Source organism: Parus major, chromosome 17, assembly GCF_001522545.3.
Source record: "Parus major isolate Abel chromosome 17, Parus_major1.1, whole genome shotgun sequence".
In the NCBI taxonomy this organism is placed as follows: domain Eukaryota; kingdom Metazoa; phylum Chordata; class Aves; order Passeriformes; family Paridae; genus Parus; species Parus major.
Genome location: NC_031785.1, coordinates 24654 through 45796, shown reverse-complemented (window position 1 = coordinate 45796; position 21143 = coordinate 24654). Strand labels below are relative to the sequence as shown.

The window sequence follows — 21143 nt, the reverse complement described above, 5'->3', positions numbered from 1 at the left end:
TCCTAAACTGCAAACAGAAAAATTGCAGTCAGTATGACAGAGAGCAATATAAAATCATTGCTTAAGTATAAGCAAGTAAACCTAGAAACAACATGGCGCACACAAGGCAGGTTCTAGAAGAACAGATACTGCATATGTTTAGAAATGCACTCATAGTTTCCGTAATTAATATTCACAAATCAGGCATGGAAGCCCAAGCATTCCAAAAAAGCAAATCTACTGCTTGAAATGAAAGGACAAAAGATTCTGGTGCTAAGTTATTATCTAAAAAAAATATCCTGGCTGGACTCCATTTTCTTCGATGATCTTGTCATCAGTCCAAGCAAAAAGCATGAGAAAACTGACACAGGAACAGGAAAAGTACATTTTAATTATATCATTTAACTATATTACTGTAAGAATGCACAACAAATAATAAATCAAGTAATTTGTACGTAATTTTGGTAAATCATTATGGATGCACAATGTATAAAGTATTTTTAAAATCATAGATACAAAGAAAGCCTTGAGCAATGAATGACAGCACATTTGAACAAGAACCCATCAGGTTAATCCATAAGAGTGTGACAGCACTTCTTTACAGTTACCAACATTAACATGCTCACAAGGGGAATTTCTTTCAGGCTACACTAATTACTACTCAAGCAAGAGTTATGTGTTACACATGTGAATATTCCTAAAATTCACACACAAGGCTAATTTCCAGTTTTCCTAAAATCTTTGAGGTAGTAATTACAGCAGTGAAGCTCTGAACACCACACTTACTCAATCACTTGTTAGTGAAGCAATTTAGATCTTCTTCACAAGTATCTTTTGTACCTTAATGGAGATGATAGGATGCATTTTTTCTAACAATCATGAAATTTTCAGCATTAGGTAGAATCTTGAGGAAAAATCTCAAGGCTTACATTTCTAAAATATTAGCAGACAAGAAATCCTTTATTTCTTATTAAGTTTTAGACTTTGTGATTTAACAAATAAATAGGAAAATAAGAAAGAGAGAACCATGTACCTGCTGCTTGTTCTCTCTAGAATATGGTAGCATGGTGGAAACATGGAACATAATTTCATGACCTTGAAAAACTGTATAGATGGAACAGGTTCCAGTTGTATCATCTGCAAGGGAAGCCAACATTTTAAGGAGGAGCATGTCCTCTAAGTTTTCTGAAGATGGAAAGATATTTCAAGTCCTTCTACCAAATCTTCTTCAGTTATCCTTTTTGGTCTGATCCATTTTAGAAAATGTCCACACTGCATGCTTCATGTGAGTCCAAACCCAAGTTTGCAAATAATCTGCATATTCACACTTAAAACCTACAATGACTTTCACCTACCCTCCTGAAATCACACGGGTCTTCAACCCACAATGTCCTACTATCATGAAGCAAGTAGCATGTCAAGCTATTGCTCACCTCATTTCATCTTAAAATGAGACTGTTCACTTTGTCATAACTGCATTCTATACCAGTGACTAAAGCTGACCTGACTCTTTCCTGGTGAAGCAGAGCATTTAGTACTGAGTACAGAGCATTTAGTATGAGGAAGTCTATTTGGGGATTGTTTCTTAACTATGATAGATATGATATGCAATAAGAAGAAATATTTAGAATGCAACTCCACCCCCATTTATTGCTTCAGATGAATTCTTACTTTTAGTGTCCAGTCCTCCTCTGTAGCCTGACCAGCCTTTCAAAGTAATTGTGTCACCCAAGAGATGCAAAAATCGTTGAAAACTTTCACTTCCAGTTTCTACATGTGGGAGGGAGAAATGTTACCAAAAAAGCATACACATACTAATAGAACATGTTTTTAAAATAACCAAAATAAGGAAATGGGTCCTGCTTCCAGGACACAAGTTTCAGCTGAATTAGTTTCCTTTCATGTCTTCACGCCTACTGCCTTTCCAGAAACAGCATCCTAACCTTGCAGAATAGGCATCATCACGTGACATTAAACAGTGAATTCTTTTGCTAACACCCATGCTGTTCAAGTGCATAGGAGAATGTGATTGTGCTGTAAAAGAGTGAAGGACTTACAAGCAGTGAGTTAATGAGTCGCCTCCTTCAACTGCATCTTTTTTCTAAACGTTATGTCTCTCAGACTATTTCTACAGGAGAGATTTTACTGTCTTTCAAGCTGTACCAGTAGGCTTTGTACAGCAACTTCTTACAGAATTAGAAGGCCCTGTGCTACAATTTTTCACCCAACACATGAAATCAAACAGAACAACTCTTCATATAACCACTATCTCCTGCCTTGTTTCTGGCTCTAGGCACCATCTTCCATTTTTTTTATTCAGATGAATAAAATAATTAAGGAGAAGGTGAAAAACTCACCATTACTGAACATTTCATCATCAGTAAGCTGACCATCCTTAGCATAAAGGACCCCAAATTTAAAATTCACAGATCCCTGAGAAATAAAACCAAATATTATATGATAAACAGACAATGAAACAGAGGACCTAAAAATTTGTTTCCTCTAAAGACTTTTATATATGTATCTTTGTACACATCCTACACATCAGAACATACACTTTATACCATCTCCTATATACCATCTCCTAATACCTAATAATTTACTTTTAAACTTTCATAGTATAGCATAAAATTATTAATCTAAGTTGGCGATCAATTATTATGAGATATTAAGTTGGTGCTCAAAGTTATTTTTGATGTCATGTTCTAAAAACATTAATTTTTCTACTGTAATTCGCAATTGATTTCAAAGTCATCATAAGCATGTCAAGCTGTATTCACTGGACAGGTCTGTGAGCTAGAATTGCTGAAGTTTATACTTACCTCTTGTTCTTCAAGAACCAATAAATCCTGTAAGCAAAAACAGTATCTTTAGCAGACTTGTATTAAAGATTCTACAAGGATGATAGTTTTGTGTTTTTAAGTTTTGGTTTGAAATGGCCAGTTCAATAGAAAAAGACAGTTTAAGTACTACTACATATAATCATCACTATTAGCCGCTATTGGAAGAAACAAACTAGTAGTATTTATACTTAATTACTTCTACTTCCAGAAAATAATAAAAGAAAAGAACCAAACTAAAAAAGTCACCTCCTACCTTTTGTATCTCAGGATGAAAAATTTCTCTTGGGCTCTTCTCAAATTTATCAAGACTCATAGCACTGAAACACAAATTAAATAGTGCTTTATAGAAGGGCAAGTACACATTTCAAGACTGAACCACCAACTGATTGCAGTAACAACTGGTTACAAAATGAATTGTTCCAAGAGCCTCTGTTGAATGGAATGTTTTGTGGACCTGCCGTTTCTTTCCCAAAACACTAACTTCCAACACTACCTAAACTTCTCTCGTATTTTAAAAACAGAAATTAGGAAGACCCCCCCCATGTGGAGATCAGTTTTAAGCTTATTTATTTATAAAGCACAAAGCTCTACTATATCACCCCTCACTATGGCTTTTAAACATAATCACCATAAGCATTTTAGGAGGGCTCAATAACCAAAGCTATTTTTTAAGTTCTCTCTCTTCTTAAATAATTTAAGGCAAGTCAAATGAAAAATTAGAAGTCCAGCATCAAATTCATACAGCAATGATTCACAGGCAGAAAAGATATTCACATAAAAAGCAAGATCAACCGCCTCAATAAACAGAAATATCTAATTCATAGCATTTTTTTCTTAACTCATACTTCTACATTTAACATTGTTTCTATGTCCCTTTCCATCCATCCCCAAGCATTAAAGAACTGTGTGGTATGTCATGGAGCACCAAATACAATCTGCCTGGGGCACAGCGAACTAACATAGAGGTGAAATCTTTCCACTGTTGCTTGTGTTAGATCACAGTGCAGAGATGATTTTCTTTAGTTCCTTTTGAAAAGTACTAAAACCTTCCAAAGAATTTAGAAAAAGGACATTTATTACTGCAACTAAAATTCTTTGAGACAGTCTTTATCTAGATTCACACCAGGTGTAAACAGATTGAGATGTCAAAGGACTATCAGTTAGGCCTGAGGGATGCCTCAAGGACCATAAAAGCAAAAAAAATTGTAAGGGAAGAGTTTTCAGTCCAAGCTGAAGCAGGCAAAAGGAGATGATTTTTATGCAATTGACTGCATGTGACATACACCCTGAGAGAAACAAAGTCTGAAACAAGCCTTCCATCTTCCTCTGTAGAATACTGGAGCATCACAGGGTGCTAGAAACAGGTCAGGGTGTTTTAGCAACAGAGTTACAGCCCTAGCTAACAGATGACAGTTTCTGCACCCTGGGATGCCTGACAAGGTAAACACTTGTGGGTGGAGTGGAGAGATAGGCTGGGTTGGAAAGGGATGTTAGGAAGAGTGACTTCAGTGACTGGTGGGCAGACATGGAAAATCAGGTACTTACGCAGGTCGAGAATACAGTACAATTAGGAACACTATTCAAGCCAAAATGGTAGGAGTTCAAAGAGAGCACTTAGCTCAACTTGAAGAAGAAGATGAAAGGTATCTCAAGTGTTTTCAACCCACTATCTTGACGCTCCAAAACAGAGCCCCAGCCCAGGAAATCAGATTTAAGAAGTGAGACTCAAAGGTCTGATAGCCTCTCAGGTAAATTCCGTAGTCTGGGACCTCTCATAAATCTTGTGCAGTAGCAGGAACATCCAGGTCTGTTGGTAGCGACATCAAAACACATGGTCTGCATCCAGAATTCTCCTTTCACACAGGCACTGACAGTGTTAACTGGTGTCCTGGTTTCAATCAAACGAGATATTTGTTCCTACTCTATACAGATTACAGGTTTTAAAAACCTGCAAACCACACAGTTATCTGGTACACACCATTTGTTCAGCAAAAGACACTTTTAATGGGTTCCTAGAGAAGCTAAAACCCTTACAGAAGATCCATTAAATGACACTGTCAGAGAGGAATTTAAGAAAACACACCACGTGATAAGATTGTAAAAACTGGAGATTAAATTTGAATTAATGCTTTGAAAATCAGTGCTCTGACATTTCAGCTGATGAAATTGTTCAAAGAAATAGAAACAGTGTTGGGTTTGCTCACTTTATATTCTCTTCTACCACACAAGAGGCAGGGCAGAGTACAAGCATGCTCATACGAACTCTACATGAGAATAGGAATTTTCTTGGCTTCACTGTGCATTATACACCTGTAGTGTGTAGTGAGGCCCAGATGAAGACAATCACCTAAAGAAATAATTCTTGGCATCTTGACTGCTTGCTTCCTTCCTGCTAGGGCCACATAATAACCACCAGTGAAAACCTGCTATTCCTTACCTCTTTTTATTGTCTAATTTTAAAAAATATTTCTTCTCTATCACTGCAGTTCCACTTAATACCTGTTTTCCAATTGAAAATTGTCCCTCTGCTGAAGAAAAAGGGCTAAGAAATTTCTCCTCATTAAAAGTTTTCACTTTGCCTGTCCAAGAACAGGCTTTAAAACCACTTTTTGCTGCCTTCAATGATTAAGACTTGCAAAACTGTTTTTATAGATCTATCATGAAAACCACAGAACAGAAGCTCTGAATTACAGTAAAAGGTATACAGATAAATATCTAAACTGTTAACTTATTTGTAAATACATACCTTAATATAGATTTCACTGATAATGTTTTTGTGGGACTGTAAGGGAGACATATTTTCTGAGTACCCTGTAAACAAGAAAAGCTAGGATATACTACAGGACATACCAACTTTTTCTGCATAATCAAACAGGAATTTTAATAAAAAACAATTAAGTTAAAAAAAGAAGAAAAAAGGTAATTTTACTTAGCTATATTTACTGATTAGATTTATTACTTAGATTTATTATTACAATTTTTACGTTGATATATATTCACTGATTTAGAGGAAAAAAAGTCATGGGTGTTGCAAAGAAAAGAAAAGCAAACCATGCATATCTACAGTAGAGCTGCTTGTATAAAAGACTGTCATGGAACATTATGTGGAAAAAAAGTGAAACCAGTATCAGACCTGCCTATTTTCTTACCATTGTACAAGAAAATCCTAAAAGCAGTATAAAGTCATTGACTAAACTGATCATAGGATGTGATCAAGAACAATTTAGGCATCATTTCTAAAAAAAAAAGCATTTTGTTAGAACAATTAGAAAAGATCTGACATTACAGATTCCTGTCAAAAAGTTTAGTATAACATTATCTGCAAATTTAGTTTAATTTTATTTACTATGGTAGAGTTATATGCTCTTATTATATAAGATGAAAATATGTAACAAATACTGGAATTCTAGAGAAAGAAGAAAAAGCATATGATAAACATGTCCAAAACAAACAAACAAAGGTCAGAACAGCAGTTAAATATTTGTTTCTTACTGTTTTTCTCCAAAGTATTGAATGATATTGAGGAATGCGCTGATTATTTTGGTCAGACAGTACAACAGACAGGAAGAAAGGGTTCTTCTCTGCATCTGTACCTATATAATTCTGATGAACTGTTGGGAGAAAAACAAGTAGCACTATCAGTCATAAGGAAGACACACGCACATACTTGTGTGCAGAATCAAAGAGACACTTGTCTATACATAAAAGTATATCATTGTATTCATAAATAACTACGTATTTATATATAGATGTATAAAAAAAAACACCCCAAGAGATAAGTACAGCTTTCAAAGCCAATCAGGATTTCAAAACATCCCTTTTTGGTAGCAGGGGTTTCAATCCTTACAGACACCCATCCTCAGTTTTCAGGTTAAAAACACATGAAACAAGAACTTGTTTCATGTACAGGACAAAAAAATGTTTTAATACTAAATTAACACCATACCTTTTTCCATATTGAAATAATAACAATTCAAAACTACATTACATTTTCATTGGTCTGAATTCCAATCACTCCACAAAAAATAATTACCTTTCCCTAAAAAATACTTGAAGTACCATCTTGTATGATACTCTGGGTTTTCCAAATGCACATCTGTTCTGTGCCATGTACCTGGAGCATAGTCTGTATTCTGAAATAGAATTGGGAGACTGTTACATTAAATGCCAAGGGAAAAAAGAGGATAATATATAGGCAAAAACAAATAAAGACTGGCTGATTCACTTGAAATTTTAGCTGTAAACTAGTTTTTAAAAAGCAAGGATTTTTCTGAAGTCAGTTGGTGTGTAGCTGAAATAAAGATTCCTCCCTCTCATTTACCCTTTGTTGTAATTTCTCCCCAAGTAGGTAAGTCTTAAAATGTCAATGGAAAGGAGGTCTTTTAATGTAGAATTTGAATACAAACATTTTTAAAACTTAAATAAATTAATGCTTTCTGGTTTCATTTTCTCAGTTATTCCCAAATTAATCCTCAAAGTCTCCTTGCTTGACTAAAGCATGCCTTGGAAGTTCTTCAGTGCTGTTTCTCATAAATTAAGGTAAATTCCCAAGCATCCCTCAAGTCCTTTCCCACTATGAATTAACATGCGAAGAAAAAGGCATTCTCCATAATCATTCACCCTGTGGCCATTCATCACCCACTCTATGAATCTTTCTGCAATACAAGCTAATCGGCTTTTAAGCTGCATGAAACTGAGCTAAGAAGACAGAGGACCAAACATGCCCCCACATAGAATCAATGCAGAATAGTCAGACTGCTTTCAACTGTAGAGAAACATTTTAACAGGGTAAAAGCAAAATATTTTAGGAAAAGCCTGTCTGCACAAGCCAGCCTTTAGTCCAGGCAACAATATTAAAGGTAGTGTCCTTGAAACTCTCCTGGAGCAGTGAGAATAAAGAAAAACAATAGCCTTGTGTATTAAGAAAACCATGCAAAACAATATGTATTAACCAATAGTAACTTGCTAAGCCTGTGGACTCTGTCAAACCTTATAAAAGTGTGCTAAAGATAGAAATAAACAACGTTTGCCATACTACTGTGAAGACTCGTGAATAGTCTGAGCAGTTTCTCAGTAGTCAACTCTGCAGCCAGTGCTGATGCAAACAGATGATCAGTAACAGTTTGCTGTTACTATTAGTTTAATACACAGCTTACCAAGATCTTACAAGTATTTCCAGAATATAAGGTCTTCTTTTTTCCAGTATTAAGATGGTATTTACAGATGAAAAAGTTTTGCCGAGGAAGATAAAACATGAAGTTAACTGGAAACCTAAGTGTCACTGGAGTGGCTGCAGGGACATGTTGATATATTTTATATATTAGTAAAGGCCTGTCTGCACAAACCAGCCTTTGAAATAAGTTGTGATATTAAAGGCTACAGTCCTTGAAACCTTCCTGTAGAAGAAAGAGTAAAGCAAAACAATATCCTTGTGTGTAGAAGAAAAAATGTAAACCTGTGTGTGTTAGCCAATGGTAACTTGCTTAGCCCACACACCCTGTAAAACCCTATAAAAGGTGTGCTAAAGATAGAAATAAACGGTGTTCACGATTACTTCTATGAAGGCTGGTGAATAAACTGGCAGCCTCTCAATATTTGGCACTCCAACGGGACACCCTGTGGGCAGAGGGGCTTTGGAGCCAGCGGAGCAGATCTGGGCGCGGGAAGCTGCGGGCGCGGATTGGTACTGGATAGGCAGCCTGAGCACGATGAGACGCGGTGCGGTTGGACGTGGAAATTCAGGTTGTTGGGGGAGATCGAGGTGTGGGGGGCATAGTAGAGGGGTCGCAACCTTCCCCCACGTGGTTTGCCGCTAGCATGGAAGTGGAACGTGTGGCGGCGAAAAAGCTGCTTCTTAGCATCCTTGTTAAACGAGGCGAAGCAGCCCGGGAAAAGGACCTGGATATGGTCATTATATGGGCTAATTGTCACGGGCATTTGCAGTGCCCACACTGCTCTTTGCAGTGAAGGAATGGACGGATTTAAGGGCTCTGATATGGGAAACGGCAATCATGGAAGAGAGCAAGGACACTGTGTCTCTTGGTCGAACTTGGCAGATTGTAATTAATACCTTAAAAAACAGAAAAGCGAGATATGCTGAGGCTGTGAGCCCCATAATTCTACCTGCGTCACAGCGGCAGATGCCTTTATCTCCCACTGCTGGGCAAGCACTCCTATCTATGCTGCCCATGGAGAGAGGGAGGGAAAGTCAAAGAGAAGAAAATAATGAGAAAAAAGTTCCACAGCGAACGCTAAAACAACGAACAGAATCTGTTCAGTTATGGCAGGATGTGATACATTTGGAACTATTTGCTTCATTTTTGGAGTCACTTTTAACATTACAATCTTATTTAAGTTCCATCTTTACTACCCTGGAAGAAAGAAGCCAAATTTAGATCGGTTTCCACCCGAACCAGGGGGACATGGGGGAGCACTGAGGTGGGCGCAGAGAACAAAGGCACCCTCGGGGTAGAAGCAGCGCAAGAAAAGTTCCAAGGCCACGCTGATGAGCTGCAATGATCGCCGCTGTCAGCACCTGGCCGTGAGAGATTTTTCGTGTAACATCGCCTGCTTTTGTAAAATCGTGCCCTTTTTCCTCTATCGGCAAACAACAAGAGAGATTGAGAGAAAAAACTGCATTTGTTACAGTCAACTTTGTGAGGTTTCTTTCTTTCTCTCTGTTTTTCCTCTCTGAGAGAGTATGTGGAGAATTTGAAGAAAGATAACAGCAGCAGAGAGCAGCAGCAGAGTAGGCAGTTCACCCCCCTGCTCCCTCTCTAAGAAAATACCCAGTTTGTTACAGAGTCATGATTTATTTGGTTTTCAAAATGTTTTTATATACCATTTTAGAGTTAATTTTGTCTTTTAAGTAATTATGAGTTTATGCAGTTGCAGTTTTCAGAGTTTTACTAGAGAAATTATGGTGATTCTTTAAAAGAAGAAAAAAAAAGAAAAAAAAAGAAGGGTGTTTAAAGTGTTTAACAGAAGTTGCCTTGCAATAATTGGTTTTAGAACCTAAGGTTAAAATATGGTGTGATTTACAGCTTCTAAGAAAACCTTCCAATTAATGTTCTCTACAGAAGAGATTTGTGGTTTAAAAAATAATTAGTTAAGAGAACTTTACTGTACAAGACAAAGTTAAGTTAGAGCATATATTAGCCATTTGCTTGTTTTCTCCACAATTTAAATAAGGTAATTTCAATGTGAGTTCTTTTGTTATATAAAACACATATAACTGCATATATACCAATTTGGATTTTGGATTTTAGTTTAAGAACTGGAGTTGATGTTCCTGAAAAGTGCTACAAAAGCTAAATGGCAACTTGCCAAATCCTGTGTTGTTGTGGTTTTTCTCTAGAAAAACTGCACTTTAAAATCCCAACCAATTTAAGCATATACTAGGCAAATTCCTGTTATGAATATTTTTAGTAACATTTGCAGTTATTGTGAGTTATTCTCAAAGCTAGATGACATAGAATTGTGATGTACTTGTTAAATTTTTATAATCTTTATAGTGAATCCATGTTATTGTTATATTGTGTTTAAAAGGTATATATCAAACTTTTAGCTGCTTTTTGTAGTAACAGAATAAGATTAAGTTATGTTTTTATTTAATATAGATTAAATGTTAATAGAATTAAGAATAGTCAAGTTTTATTATGTTTAGGCTTGAATGTTTTTAAGTTAAGTTGTATAACTTAGGTATTCTTTTAATGTTAAGTTTTGTTATTTCCTTTTGTTATAATTAATTTTTATTAGGTTTAAATATTGTTTAATTTAAATTGTTCTATGTTTTATTGGAGACACTTGTCCAAACTGCAAAGTATAGTTATTTTCCTAGAGAAATGAAGATAGCCACAGCTGAAACAGATGTGATAGAACGCTGATGAACACCTGCTTGTGGATAGAAGTGAATGCAGTCTGTGACACCCTTGACTTCATCGGGAGTTCTATTGTTTGTTGCAATCTCTGAAGTTTTTGTTTTAGCTTTCTTATTTTTCAGTGTTTCCAGAATTTTAAGAAGATGTACCATTGTTTAGGATCAGCTGCCATGGGGGAGGCTTCAGATTAAACCAACTGCTGCATGGTTTAATTGGTCTGGTACCTAAGGCTTCTGATCATTTGCTTTGTACAAATGCATTTTAACAGTTTGCTGTGCTGTAAGCATCTCATAGCTGCTACTATTGAGAACTTTGTTTTAGAAATATATTAAGAGGCATCTTTCCAGTTTAAAGCCTAGGACCTGGCCAAGACTTGACTTTACCTGGATGGAATGTTTGCCAACAGATCCAGATGTTTTCTGTACCAAATCAGTATTTGAATCAGTTTTTGACTCATCAATTTGACCCTATTAATACGACAGGTGGATCAATTTTGAAATGGGCTTGGAGAATCATTTCTGGAGGTGGTTATCCAATCCTTCACTGATTTTTTTTTTTCCTTTCTGTTTATTTGCTAACTATGAGATGCTGGTGCAGTGTTTTAGTAATTAATAGTAGTTTTATATTACATATGTTATTAATAATGTTGATGATTTAATTGATTTTAACTGGTATAGGTTCTTACTAATTGTGTATATGGTTTCGTGTTGATGTTGATGTTTATAACAGAAGTACATCTCATTTTCATTTTTTTTAAAGAAAACGGGGGAAATTGATGCCCTAAAAGCAATTTGATTAGTGTAATTCATTAACTTCAAGGAGAGAATTGTCTGTGTTTTGTTGGCAGGTTCAAAAGGTCACCTGTCCATCTGACCAGACTGTCTGCCTCTGAACACACGAGATCCAGTGAACAGAGAAGTCACCACACAGCCTTGGTACTCCAGACATGGATCAGAAGTGGACCTGTCAGGACACAGCTGTGTCTGAACACTATATAGTCAGTTGCCAACAGATTTTATGTTATTATTATGATGTTGTGTCTCTACCAATTTTTCAGTTATCCTTTGTTTTAAGATTTAGAAGGATCTGAAGAACAATTTGAACATCAAAGCCCTCAGTCACTGATCAGCTGCCAGCTGACATCACGGGAGCAGTGAACGTTCCAGGACTGAATCGTGTTAGAGAAATTCTGTAGAAGATCTAAGAAAAGTGTAGAGACTCTAACTGTATATAAAGCAAATTGTAGTTGTGTGTTTACCCTTTTAGCAAATTGCTTTCACACTTAGACTACATATATACCAGAATACGTGTGTTAAAAGTAGTTAGATAATAGTTTAAGATAAAGAGTTTTGTCTGTGTAGTAATTGTTATGTTAGTATAAAGTATAAGTATTCCCCCCTTCAAGAGCTAGTGTAAGCATCTTTGAAAATTCATTTAATGCTTGAAGTTTTAGCCGTGAGTTTGCAAATATGGTGTCATTTACATGGAACGAACTGCTTATGGTAATTATGTTGTGTATAGTCCTGACCAAACATCTGCTAACATCCAAAAGTGGCAGAACATATCGGTCACTCTGGCACATTGAACTGGCCAAAGGTCAATGTGTCTAAGCCTAGCCACCCCTGGAGATCCTTTCGCACCTGTCTCATAGGAGTCCCTGAATGGGATCCTCCAGCATTTAAAGGTTTAATTAGTAATGAGACTCGACTGAATCGATTGACAGTGTTGCAAGAGTGCAGTCACACTGTTGGCTTCACATTAAGACAACTTGAAGCCTGCTGGCAAGTGAAAATTATCAAAGTTCTTAATGTTACTACAGGGCCCTCAGAAAAATTAGATTTGTTAAGTTCCACCAATACCTCAGGTGGATGGATAATGTTTGAACCCCCACCAAAAAGCCATTCCAACAAAGTAATGCAGCACTGGGATGCAGTCAACCCTATAGCTGATCTCGTTACTACCACTGAAAGTAAAGCCTTTGTTCGTGGTGCAATCTCACAGGACAATTACCAAAGCGATTACCTAGTTCCATATTCCTAATCTGTGGAGATAGAGCATGGAATGGGATTCCTGCTAATCCACATAGAGGGCCCTGTTATCTTGGGAAACTTAACTTTGTTCCACCCAAGCTTACACCAATTGCTGAATGTAGCTAGCAAAATGAAAAACATCAAACAGTCAAAGTGAACCCTGAATGAATTAAAGCTTAGCAACTCTAAAAAGGCTCGCTTGTTAGACAAAGAAAGAATTGAACTTAACATCCACAATGTTAAGTGAACTTTCAGACGATGTGAGTAGTGTACATCATGCAGTATTGCAGAATTGAGCTGCAATTGACTTTTTGCTCTTAGCACAAGGACATGGTTGTGAGGAGTTTGAAGGCATGTGCTGCTTGGATCTTACTGATCATTCAGCTTCCATCCATAAGCAACTATAACAGCTACAGGATGGGTTACATGCCCTGAAAGAAGATAGTGACCCCATTGGAACTTGGTTCGCCAGCTGGGGCATCACTGGATGGTTGAGGTCTCTTGTGCTAGAATGGGGACGGACTTTACTTATAATGTTAATCGGGATGACAGTCTAAGTTGTATGTTATCTTGTCTTCATAAGAGTATAGAATGAGTCGCATCCAAAGCCTGGTTTGTGCAAAAAGAGAAAGGGGGAATTGTTGATATATTTTATATATTAGTAAAGGCCTGTCTGCACAAACCAGCCTTTGAAATAAGTTGTGGCTAAAGTCCTTGAAACCTTCCTGCAGAAGAAAGAGTAAAGCAAAACAATATCCTTGTGTGTAGAAGAAAAAGTGTAAACCTGTGTGTGTTAGCCAATAGCAGCTTACCTTGCCCACGGACCCTGTAAAACCCTATAAAACGTGTGCTAAAGATAGAAATAAATGGTGTTCACGTTTACTTCTGTGAAGGCTGGTGAATAAACTGACGGTCTCTCAAGAGGGACACACTGTGAGTTTAGCAGAAAGAAAGATGAAGAGAATGACTCTCTGAGGCTCTGCTCAACTTCTTTCTCTCTTATTTGAAGATAAGCATAGCTGTGAGAAGACAGCTAAGGGTCAAAAAAATGAAACAAAACCTCATCACACCAAGGAGCTAACTTTAAAGCACAGAGGTCAGCTTGAACATCATAGTACCAACAGGACAGCATATATACACAGTGATGAACTAGAGACTGGGAAGTGTCATTCAGAGGTGTTTTTCTCCTAACACAATCGAGTGAGCAAAAATGTTACTAAAACGAAACAAAATGCCAGAATTTTCAAAGTCCTCTTCCTTAGTAAATGACTGCAAAGGCATCTTTCGTAGGTGAAAAATAACTGAATATGAATAATTTTTTCAGCATTCTATGAGCATTTTCGGGCACTTACCTCACCAGAGGAGCCATTTTCCACACGGAACCGTCCAGCTCTTTGAATGGCTCCATCAGCATCACTAGATATAAGCTAGAAGAGAGTTTAACATAGAGGTTAAAAATAATAGTAATAATAATAATCCAAAAATAGCCATATGATCAGCACTCAAAGCTTACTACCATTTCTTTTTGTTCCAGGCATCATGAGTCCCCACAGAGAAGAGATCAGTCTAGCTATTACTAATTTGACTGAAGATTTTGAATGACCCAGCAAGAACTCTAACGAGGCATGAATGACATGCTACTGTGGAAAACATGTAGCAAGAAAAGTTAAGTATTCAACTTAAGAACCTTTAAACATCTGTACTCCAAAAACAACACACTTTCATAAAATGCTAGCAGAATTTTTAAGAAAAACAACCAAGAAACAAGAACATTTGTGTGAGCTTATTGTCAATTTATAATTATAAATAACTTTTTCTTTTCCAGCAAAAGACTCTAAGTACTAGGAATGAAAGAGCCTCTTACCAGAAAACAGTTTATTTGACCTTTTGGATTAAAACACCACACCTTTTATGTGGAATGTATGGAAAGAAAAGGAAGATACCTGGTGTTCCCACAGTGCAACTTCCAGCAACTAGGACACCAATTTACACCCAATTAACATACACATTAATAAATATACAACCCGAGACCTTTAAATTTACAACTATAGCTAGTAGAAAACTTGTGATTTCCTCCCACAGTAATAGAGCTGGAGCTCATTTTCTTAACTCCTCCCCCCTTCTGCTATCCTACAGTAAATTTGTGTAATTTCATTATGACCTTGTAATCAGAATGACACTGTTTTAACTGCTGACATATTTTCCCAGTGGAGAAGAAATTTATATATGAGAAAAAAGAAGTGCCAACTTAATCATTGAATTTCAAGAAAATACAGAATAACTGATAGATTCTATGGAACTGCTTTCAAAATCCTAATTCTGACTAGTTCATTTAGTTTTAAGCCCTCTCCCACTATCATGAGTCATGTACAAATAAAATTATATACACATGTATGTACACACATGAGCATGTATACAGTTTATAACTTAAATAATTGCAAGTATATCAGTAAATACTACCCTCATTTTTTGCCATCTTCAGATTCTAAGAGGAAGAAAGGCTCAATTTCCATCTGGAGGTAAACACAGTATTTATATAACACTTCCTTTCCTGTTACAATGAAATATTAATTAATAAGGTAGTAAAAAGATCTACTCTCACAGGTCTGATGTATATCTATTCAGAAACCGCTTTATATAGCTTACAACTTTCAAGTCCAGCTAAGAAAGCACATTTTCCAAACTAGATCAAATTCTTTTACTTGGAAATGAAAAGGATTAGAGCTCTGCATTATAAGCTGATAAACTGAAGGACAGGCTATGTATACTTACAAGCTCCACAGATCCATAATGCTTTCTGCTAAACTCTCCGCGTCTGCAACCCAGATCTTCAGAGACAGAGCTGGAATAGAAACGCTTCATCAGTGTACACAAGTCAACTACCCTTACATTTCCCACAATGCTATACCCTGCCGTTAAAAAATATCATTTCTGCTGAACAAGGTTCACAGCATATAAACTCACTGCTGCAGAGAACCCTTCTTACAACACACACAATCTCTAGCAGCCATTGCAGTCTGGCTTTCACATTACTCCTAAAGGAAATGTCTGTGCCCTGACTGGAAGTAAAAGCTATGATTAAGTTAAATACTTAGGCATGATGCAATCAGAGTTCCAAAGCGGGTGGTGGCTCATAACTGTGTTCAAAATGTAAACTTAATGTCTCAAAGAGAACAACTGCACTGTACAACTCAGTAAGACCACACATAGTAGGTTGCTACTGGCTTTTTCAGCCCTTTTTTAGCCTACACACAACAAGAAACAAAATCAGTACTTTAATTTTAGAGCATAAGGAAATAACAGCATTTCAGAGGTTTCCCTCCACCACCTTAACAAAGACAGAAAAGCGATTCTAGAATGTGAAGTCCAAAATCCACCTGCATTACCAACCTCATATCATCGTATCACTTTACGCACCACCTCTTCACAAACTGCATTCCAAAAATTTGAAGACACAGACTGTCTTATTTGTCTTATTCTTTTGTCTTATTATTGTCTTATTCTTTGTCTTGCCACAAACCACACCCTTTAGTATCAAAAGCATTTTTCTGACAGCACTCTCAATAAGTAAAAAAACCCAGGAGTATATGTGAGCTAATGATTAAAACAAGACTGCTTTAATATCAATATTCTCATTCACGTCCCAAATCCAAGCTACCTAAAATATACCTACCCTTCAAACACACTAGCAGTCCTTTTAAAAATCAGAATTATACTCAAGAGCTAATCTCTGCTTTTTCTCAACCTAACTACTTTATATTGCACATCGCCTGTTTCATATCTTGTAAGTAAAGCAGAATCTTACACCAACATAAATGCTGTAGAGACAACCTCATAAAAATTAGGCATCTTAGCTTCAATTTAGGCACAAGTAAGATCACGCTATTTGCATCAGTGCATACACTCCCTAATGAATTATTGCCTGCATACCTCTTTGTATCTCCATTCTCTGTTAGCATCAAGATTTGTACTCAACTCTCTCACATATCACATCTGCTAATTTAAAAAATACACTGTGATTAAAATCAACTGTTCATATTAATTTTTTTCATTGAATTACATCCTTCCTCAGTCCTGATCTATATAAGAAAAATGGCTGTTCAAATTATGGCAATTTTAGAGTAGTTTTTATCCTATTAAGATGAAATGCCAGCACTAAAGAGGTTAGTTCATCAGTGCCTCAGATTAGCTGGGCACAGTAGTTTAAAATTTACTTACATTGTGAAGTATTTAAATACAGATGCGCCTTTATTCACATGAATATAACTAACCAGCTTGCAAGCGTTTGTACAGCATCTACACAGTATACTCCACCTCCCTTTCCCATTTCTCTGGAAATGACAGATGCAGTCGTATAAATGAACAGTAATGATGAAGAGGAGAGAGGACTACCTTCCCCCCGTTTCAACAGAAGCTCCTACAAAACTGTGCTGAAAGCTGAACAAAGAAGCACAATCAAATGCATTTGCTAATCTAAACGTAGACATTTTTAGGATCCTAGTGTCAAATCACAAGTTTTGTCTTTCAAAAGTTCGACACTGGAAGGCACTTTACCTGGGGGTCGGGAGAGTAGTGGCAGAAGGGGGTGAGTTTGCACCTGTGTGATCAGAAGGATATAGCCTGCGTGCTCCCTTGGGCTTGCCATTCTCCTTAGCATCTACATGTTTACTTGTCAGTGTCGGTCAATCTATTTTCATTTAAGAAAGTCACAAGCACTAACGAGCCAGCAATCGCGTAATTGCAGTGATATCCCAGCGCTATCTGCTCGCACGAGCGCAACGCTGAATAAGCCGCTCGTCCGACTCCGCCCACACCACCTGCAGCAGCCCGAGGGAGACGGCTGCAGCTCGGGGGTCCTGCTGCTCCGCTAGCCCGAGGACCAGCCGCCCCACACCACAGGAGCGTCCAGCGCCGCTCGCCCGGGCGGCCCCTCCAGTCCCCGGTCCGCAGAAGCAAAGCACCGCCTTCCTCTCCGCCATCGCCGTTCGGCAGCGCGCCGCGCCCCCCCCACCCGAGCTCAGTCCCCTCCTCCGGTACCGCTGAGTGAGGCCGAGGAACCGGGTGGATGCCCCTTCCGCGCTGCTCAGCTCCATGCGGGCGGCCATACGGAGACTTCACCCCTCCAGCGTCGCTCCCGCGGCTCCGTCCCGCGCGGCAGAGATGCCGGCAGCTCTCCGCGCACATCCCGCTACCCCGGCGCACGGCCCCCGCGTCCGCCCCGGGCCGCCAACCACTCATATGCCGCGTCGGCCGCTGCGCCGCCGGCACGGCCCGCCGGGAGTTGTAGTCTCGGGCTGAGAGCCGGCTGCCCTCCGCCACCGGGAGCTGCAGTCCCGCGAGGGGAGCGAACGGATCCTTCGCCCCTACGCCCCTGTGCCAGTACCGCCCCTCCGGAATGGCGGCTTTATAAACGTCAAGGTAAAACATCGTTCCAGACGAGAGTTTTACATGGAAAGTAAATACTATTCGACATGCCCGCAGAAACTAGTCAGTTCCAAGACAGCCAAGTGGATAGGTCAGATTTACTGCGGAATGCTGTTCTCAAATCCAGATTGAGAGGAATGATGGGTTTGTCTTTACAAACAAGCTGTGGGTCTGTTGATAAGATGCAGCTATCAGTGAGAGACAACAGAAACAATGGGATAGATTCCTCTGAAAGATGAAAGAAGCACTGAAAGGGCACCATGAACTCCACAAGAGTTAAGAATTAAGAAGGGATTATGCATTGGAGGGGGGGAAGGTATCCCAGGTATCAGGCGTTCCGGGAAGCCTGTACCTCTCAAGTACCTCAGCCTATGGGGAAAGAGAGAAGGGACGTACGGCCGAGAATTAGGATAAAAAGGAGGCTGCGCCCTCCAAAAATTTGAGAGACCCCAGGGGAATGCCCCATGGCCTCTCCCTTTATTCGAATAAAGTAAAAGGACTCCTCTGTCTCCTTTTTGGACATAAACCTCTGGTCTTTGTGGATTGATTTTCCTGACAAGATGACACACCACAATGATTCATTTACACTTACATGACTGAAAGGGAGCTTTGCATGGTGACTCACGGGCCAGATGAAATGCAAAGGACTACAAGACACATCTACACAGCATTGTACTTGGTACTGAGAAAAGCCAGTCATCAGAGTTTGTCACAAATCTATCATAATAATAAACATTTTACCTAGAAGTACAGCATCCATTTAAGGGTCCCCTAAGGCTTTTCATAACCACAGGAGACTCAAGGACCCAGGCACACTTAGGGAGAGGGTAGGTAGCCAGCTTGTTGAGATTTGCCCCATGTACCACTAAACTCATCCGTTGATATTGGTTTTCTTTCTTGTAGCTAAGAAGACTAAGAGGCTAACCGGCCATCATGGCACCTTCCAAGGCAGACTCATTTCAGGTCCAACATGAATTCATGTCGCTGGTCATCCAAAAGATAAGTTTCCAGCTTGGAAATGGGATGATAGTATGGTAATGGGTTGGAAATTCCTGGGACAGGTTTAAAAATTAGTGGAGGGGAAATGGATGTCCTTTTAGGACAGCTAAAGAGAGTGGCTCTACTTTTGTTTGCTGGTGTAGGGTATGCAGTGCAGAACAGTTCCAGTCTGTCCTGTCCAGGCTGTGTTGTGTTGTCTGGTATGCTGTGTTGTCTGGTATGTCTTTGGGATCCCTTGGATCAGATATCTCTGCCTTTCCCCCTGCAGGGCCTTATCACAAGCATAGTCCATCATTTCTAGATTCTTGAACATTCGCGTTTCTCGGCACTGCGCTAATATAGTTTGTTCTTTTTCGAAATCCTCTACCTATCTTTGAATGGGTACAAGTCCTTATCCACTGTAATGAAACATTGCAGTATATAACTGCCCAGTCTCTGAGTCTCTTCTCAGAAGCATCGAGTCAGACATCTTTTGAGGCCTCATTCCTGGCTCTATCACCATCCATCCTTTCCAGCTGTGCATTGTAACATCCTGGGGCTTGGAAGATTGTATGGATATGAGGAGCATTCTAAATGTAGAATGTAGATCTCGATCATTGTGACCAACAGTTCTTTTAACAGGTCACTGTTGAAGTCTTTTCTTCAGCTCCTTAGAGCCTCCTCCATCCACCATTGCCATACCATTGGCCATCTCTTTTGGCGTTGTCTTGGTCCTTGCCATTATTTTTCTTGCTGGGATCTTTTTTTATCACCCTTCTGTCATACTGTTTGTGGCATAATATGTCGTTTGTGTTTAGCCTGGAATTGCTCTGCCCTCTGGGACAGATAGGGAGTAGGTGGAGTAGAAAGAAGACTTTACAGGTAACGGTTTGTTTTGCTTAGCCACCTGAGCCACATCTCAGATGGAGCGACCATGGCCAGTCCGTGCAGAGGCAGGCAGAGACAGTAGAAGCAATACAGAGATGTCTTGCAGTTTTCTAGTCATTTGTCTTTCTTCATGCTGTTGTGAGATTCTAGGCAGTTTTTGTTGCGGCCATCAACCTCAGGATCTTGTCCAGGGAAGCAGCAGGATTCTGGGGACCAGCATCAAACACCAACGAGACGGGCCCCCAGTTCATGAAACCATTTATTCAGCATGGGAACAAAGTCAGGTCCAGAACAGAGAGCCCCGAACAGAGGCACAGCAGGGGTTTTTGAGGGACAGAACGCTCAAGGGTCCCCACCTTTGAGGGTGGAGTTTAGGGTCAGGAACCATTAGAAACACAGCAAGGGAGAACCCCCCAGGGACTGAAACCCAATCAGAACACCTGGGCCGCCCTTCACAAGGGGTTTGGGGTGGGACAATGTAACTCTTTGTCTCCCCTGAGGCCGCTGCCTCAGTTTTCTTTGAGAAATGAGAACTTTGGAAAGGTTAAACTTTCCCTGTGCAGCTGAGTGACTTTGACATATCTTTGTGCAGAGGGATAGGAACCCAGTAAACCTGATACGAACGCAGGAGGCCAGAGGAATACGGCAACGAGATGAGTCAGCACCCCAAGTCGGAGCTGCAGCCTGACTTTCTTGTTTCTATGTTTCCCTTTTCATTCACCTTTTCATTTCATTTTGAAGATGAAAAGCATTCAGCACAGACGGGTATCAGCACCAGGGGAGACCATGACCAGATGAATACTGGCAACCAAGATGAGTATAGTTTCCAGCAGAGATTCAAATGCTACCAAAGTTGTTGTAGTAGCAATGAAACTATAACCTTTGGTGGTTTTTTGTGTTTTACAGGTGGCCTGCAGCATTTAAACTGCCAGTCCAATGATATAAATAAGCCCTACCTGCAGTCCATGCTTTCCAAGTTCTTTTGCAGCCTTTGTTCCAGGTTTCGAGATGTTCCTGTTCCAAGTTTCATGGTAGGCAGTTCCTTGTTGCTCCTGTTAAGGAACCACCTGGTACAGCAGCCCAATGCGGCAGCCCGATCCAGCGGCCCGGTACAGCAGCCC

General features: G+C 39.2%; 1 protein-coding gene and 1 long non-coding RNA gene across 3 annotated transcripts in view; one reads left to right on the top strand and one right to left on the bottom strand.

The window, feature by feature from the left end:
* The window catches only part of GARNL3 (GTPase activating Rap/RanGAP domain like 3), a 42954-nt gene extending 25010 nt beyond the window's left edge, over positions 1–17944 (bottom strand). Inside the window, exons 1-11 of one of the 2 annotated variants that reach the window (XM_015644772.1) lie at positions 17770–17944; positions 15505–15574; positions 14085–14159; positions 6856–6955; positions 6315–6433; positions 5569–5633; positions 3076–3139; positions 2802–2828; positions 2337–2412; positions 1651–1749; positions 1013–1116 (exon numbers count right to left, since the gene is read on the bottom strand). In XM_015644772.1, coding sequence (XP_015500258.1) covers positions 1013–1116; positions 1651–1749; positions 2337–2412; positions 2802–2828; positions 3076–3139; positions 5569–5633; positions 6315–6433; positions 6856–6955; positions 14085–14159; positions 15505–15574; positions 17770–17837 — 867 coding nt within the window. In that variant the 5' untranslated portion in view covers positions 17838–17944. Of the gene's footprint in view, positions 1–1012; positions 1117–1650; positions 1750–2336; positions 2413–2801; positions 2829–3075; positions 3140–5568; positions 5634–5971; positions 6265–6314; positions 6434–6855; positions 6956–14084; positions 14160–15504; positions 15575–17769 lie in introns of those variants that run through there. The other variant, XM_015644773.3, reaches the window with a different exon arrangement.
* Positions 10899–14502, top strand: LOC107212029. The gene is made up of 3 exons (XR_004499695.1): positions 10899–10917; positions 11550–11699; positions 14267–14502. It is a non-coding gene; the product is annotated as an uncharacterized LOC107212029 (long non-coding RNA).
* Positions 17945–21143: the final 3199 nt, after the last annotated feature.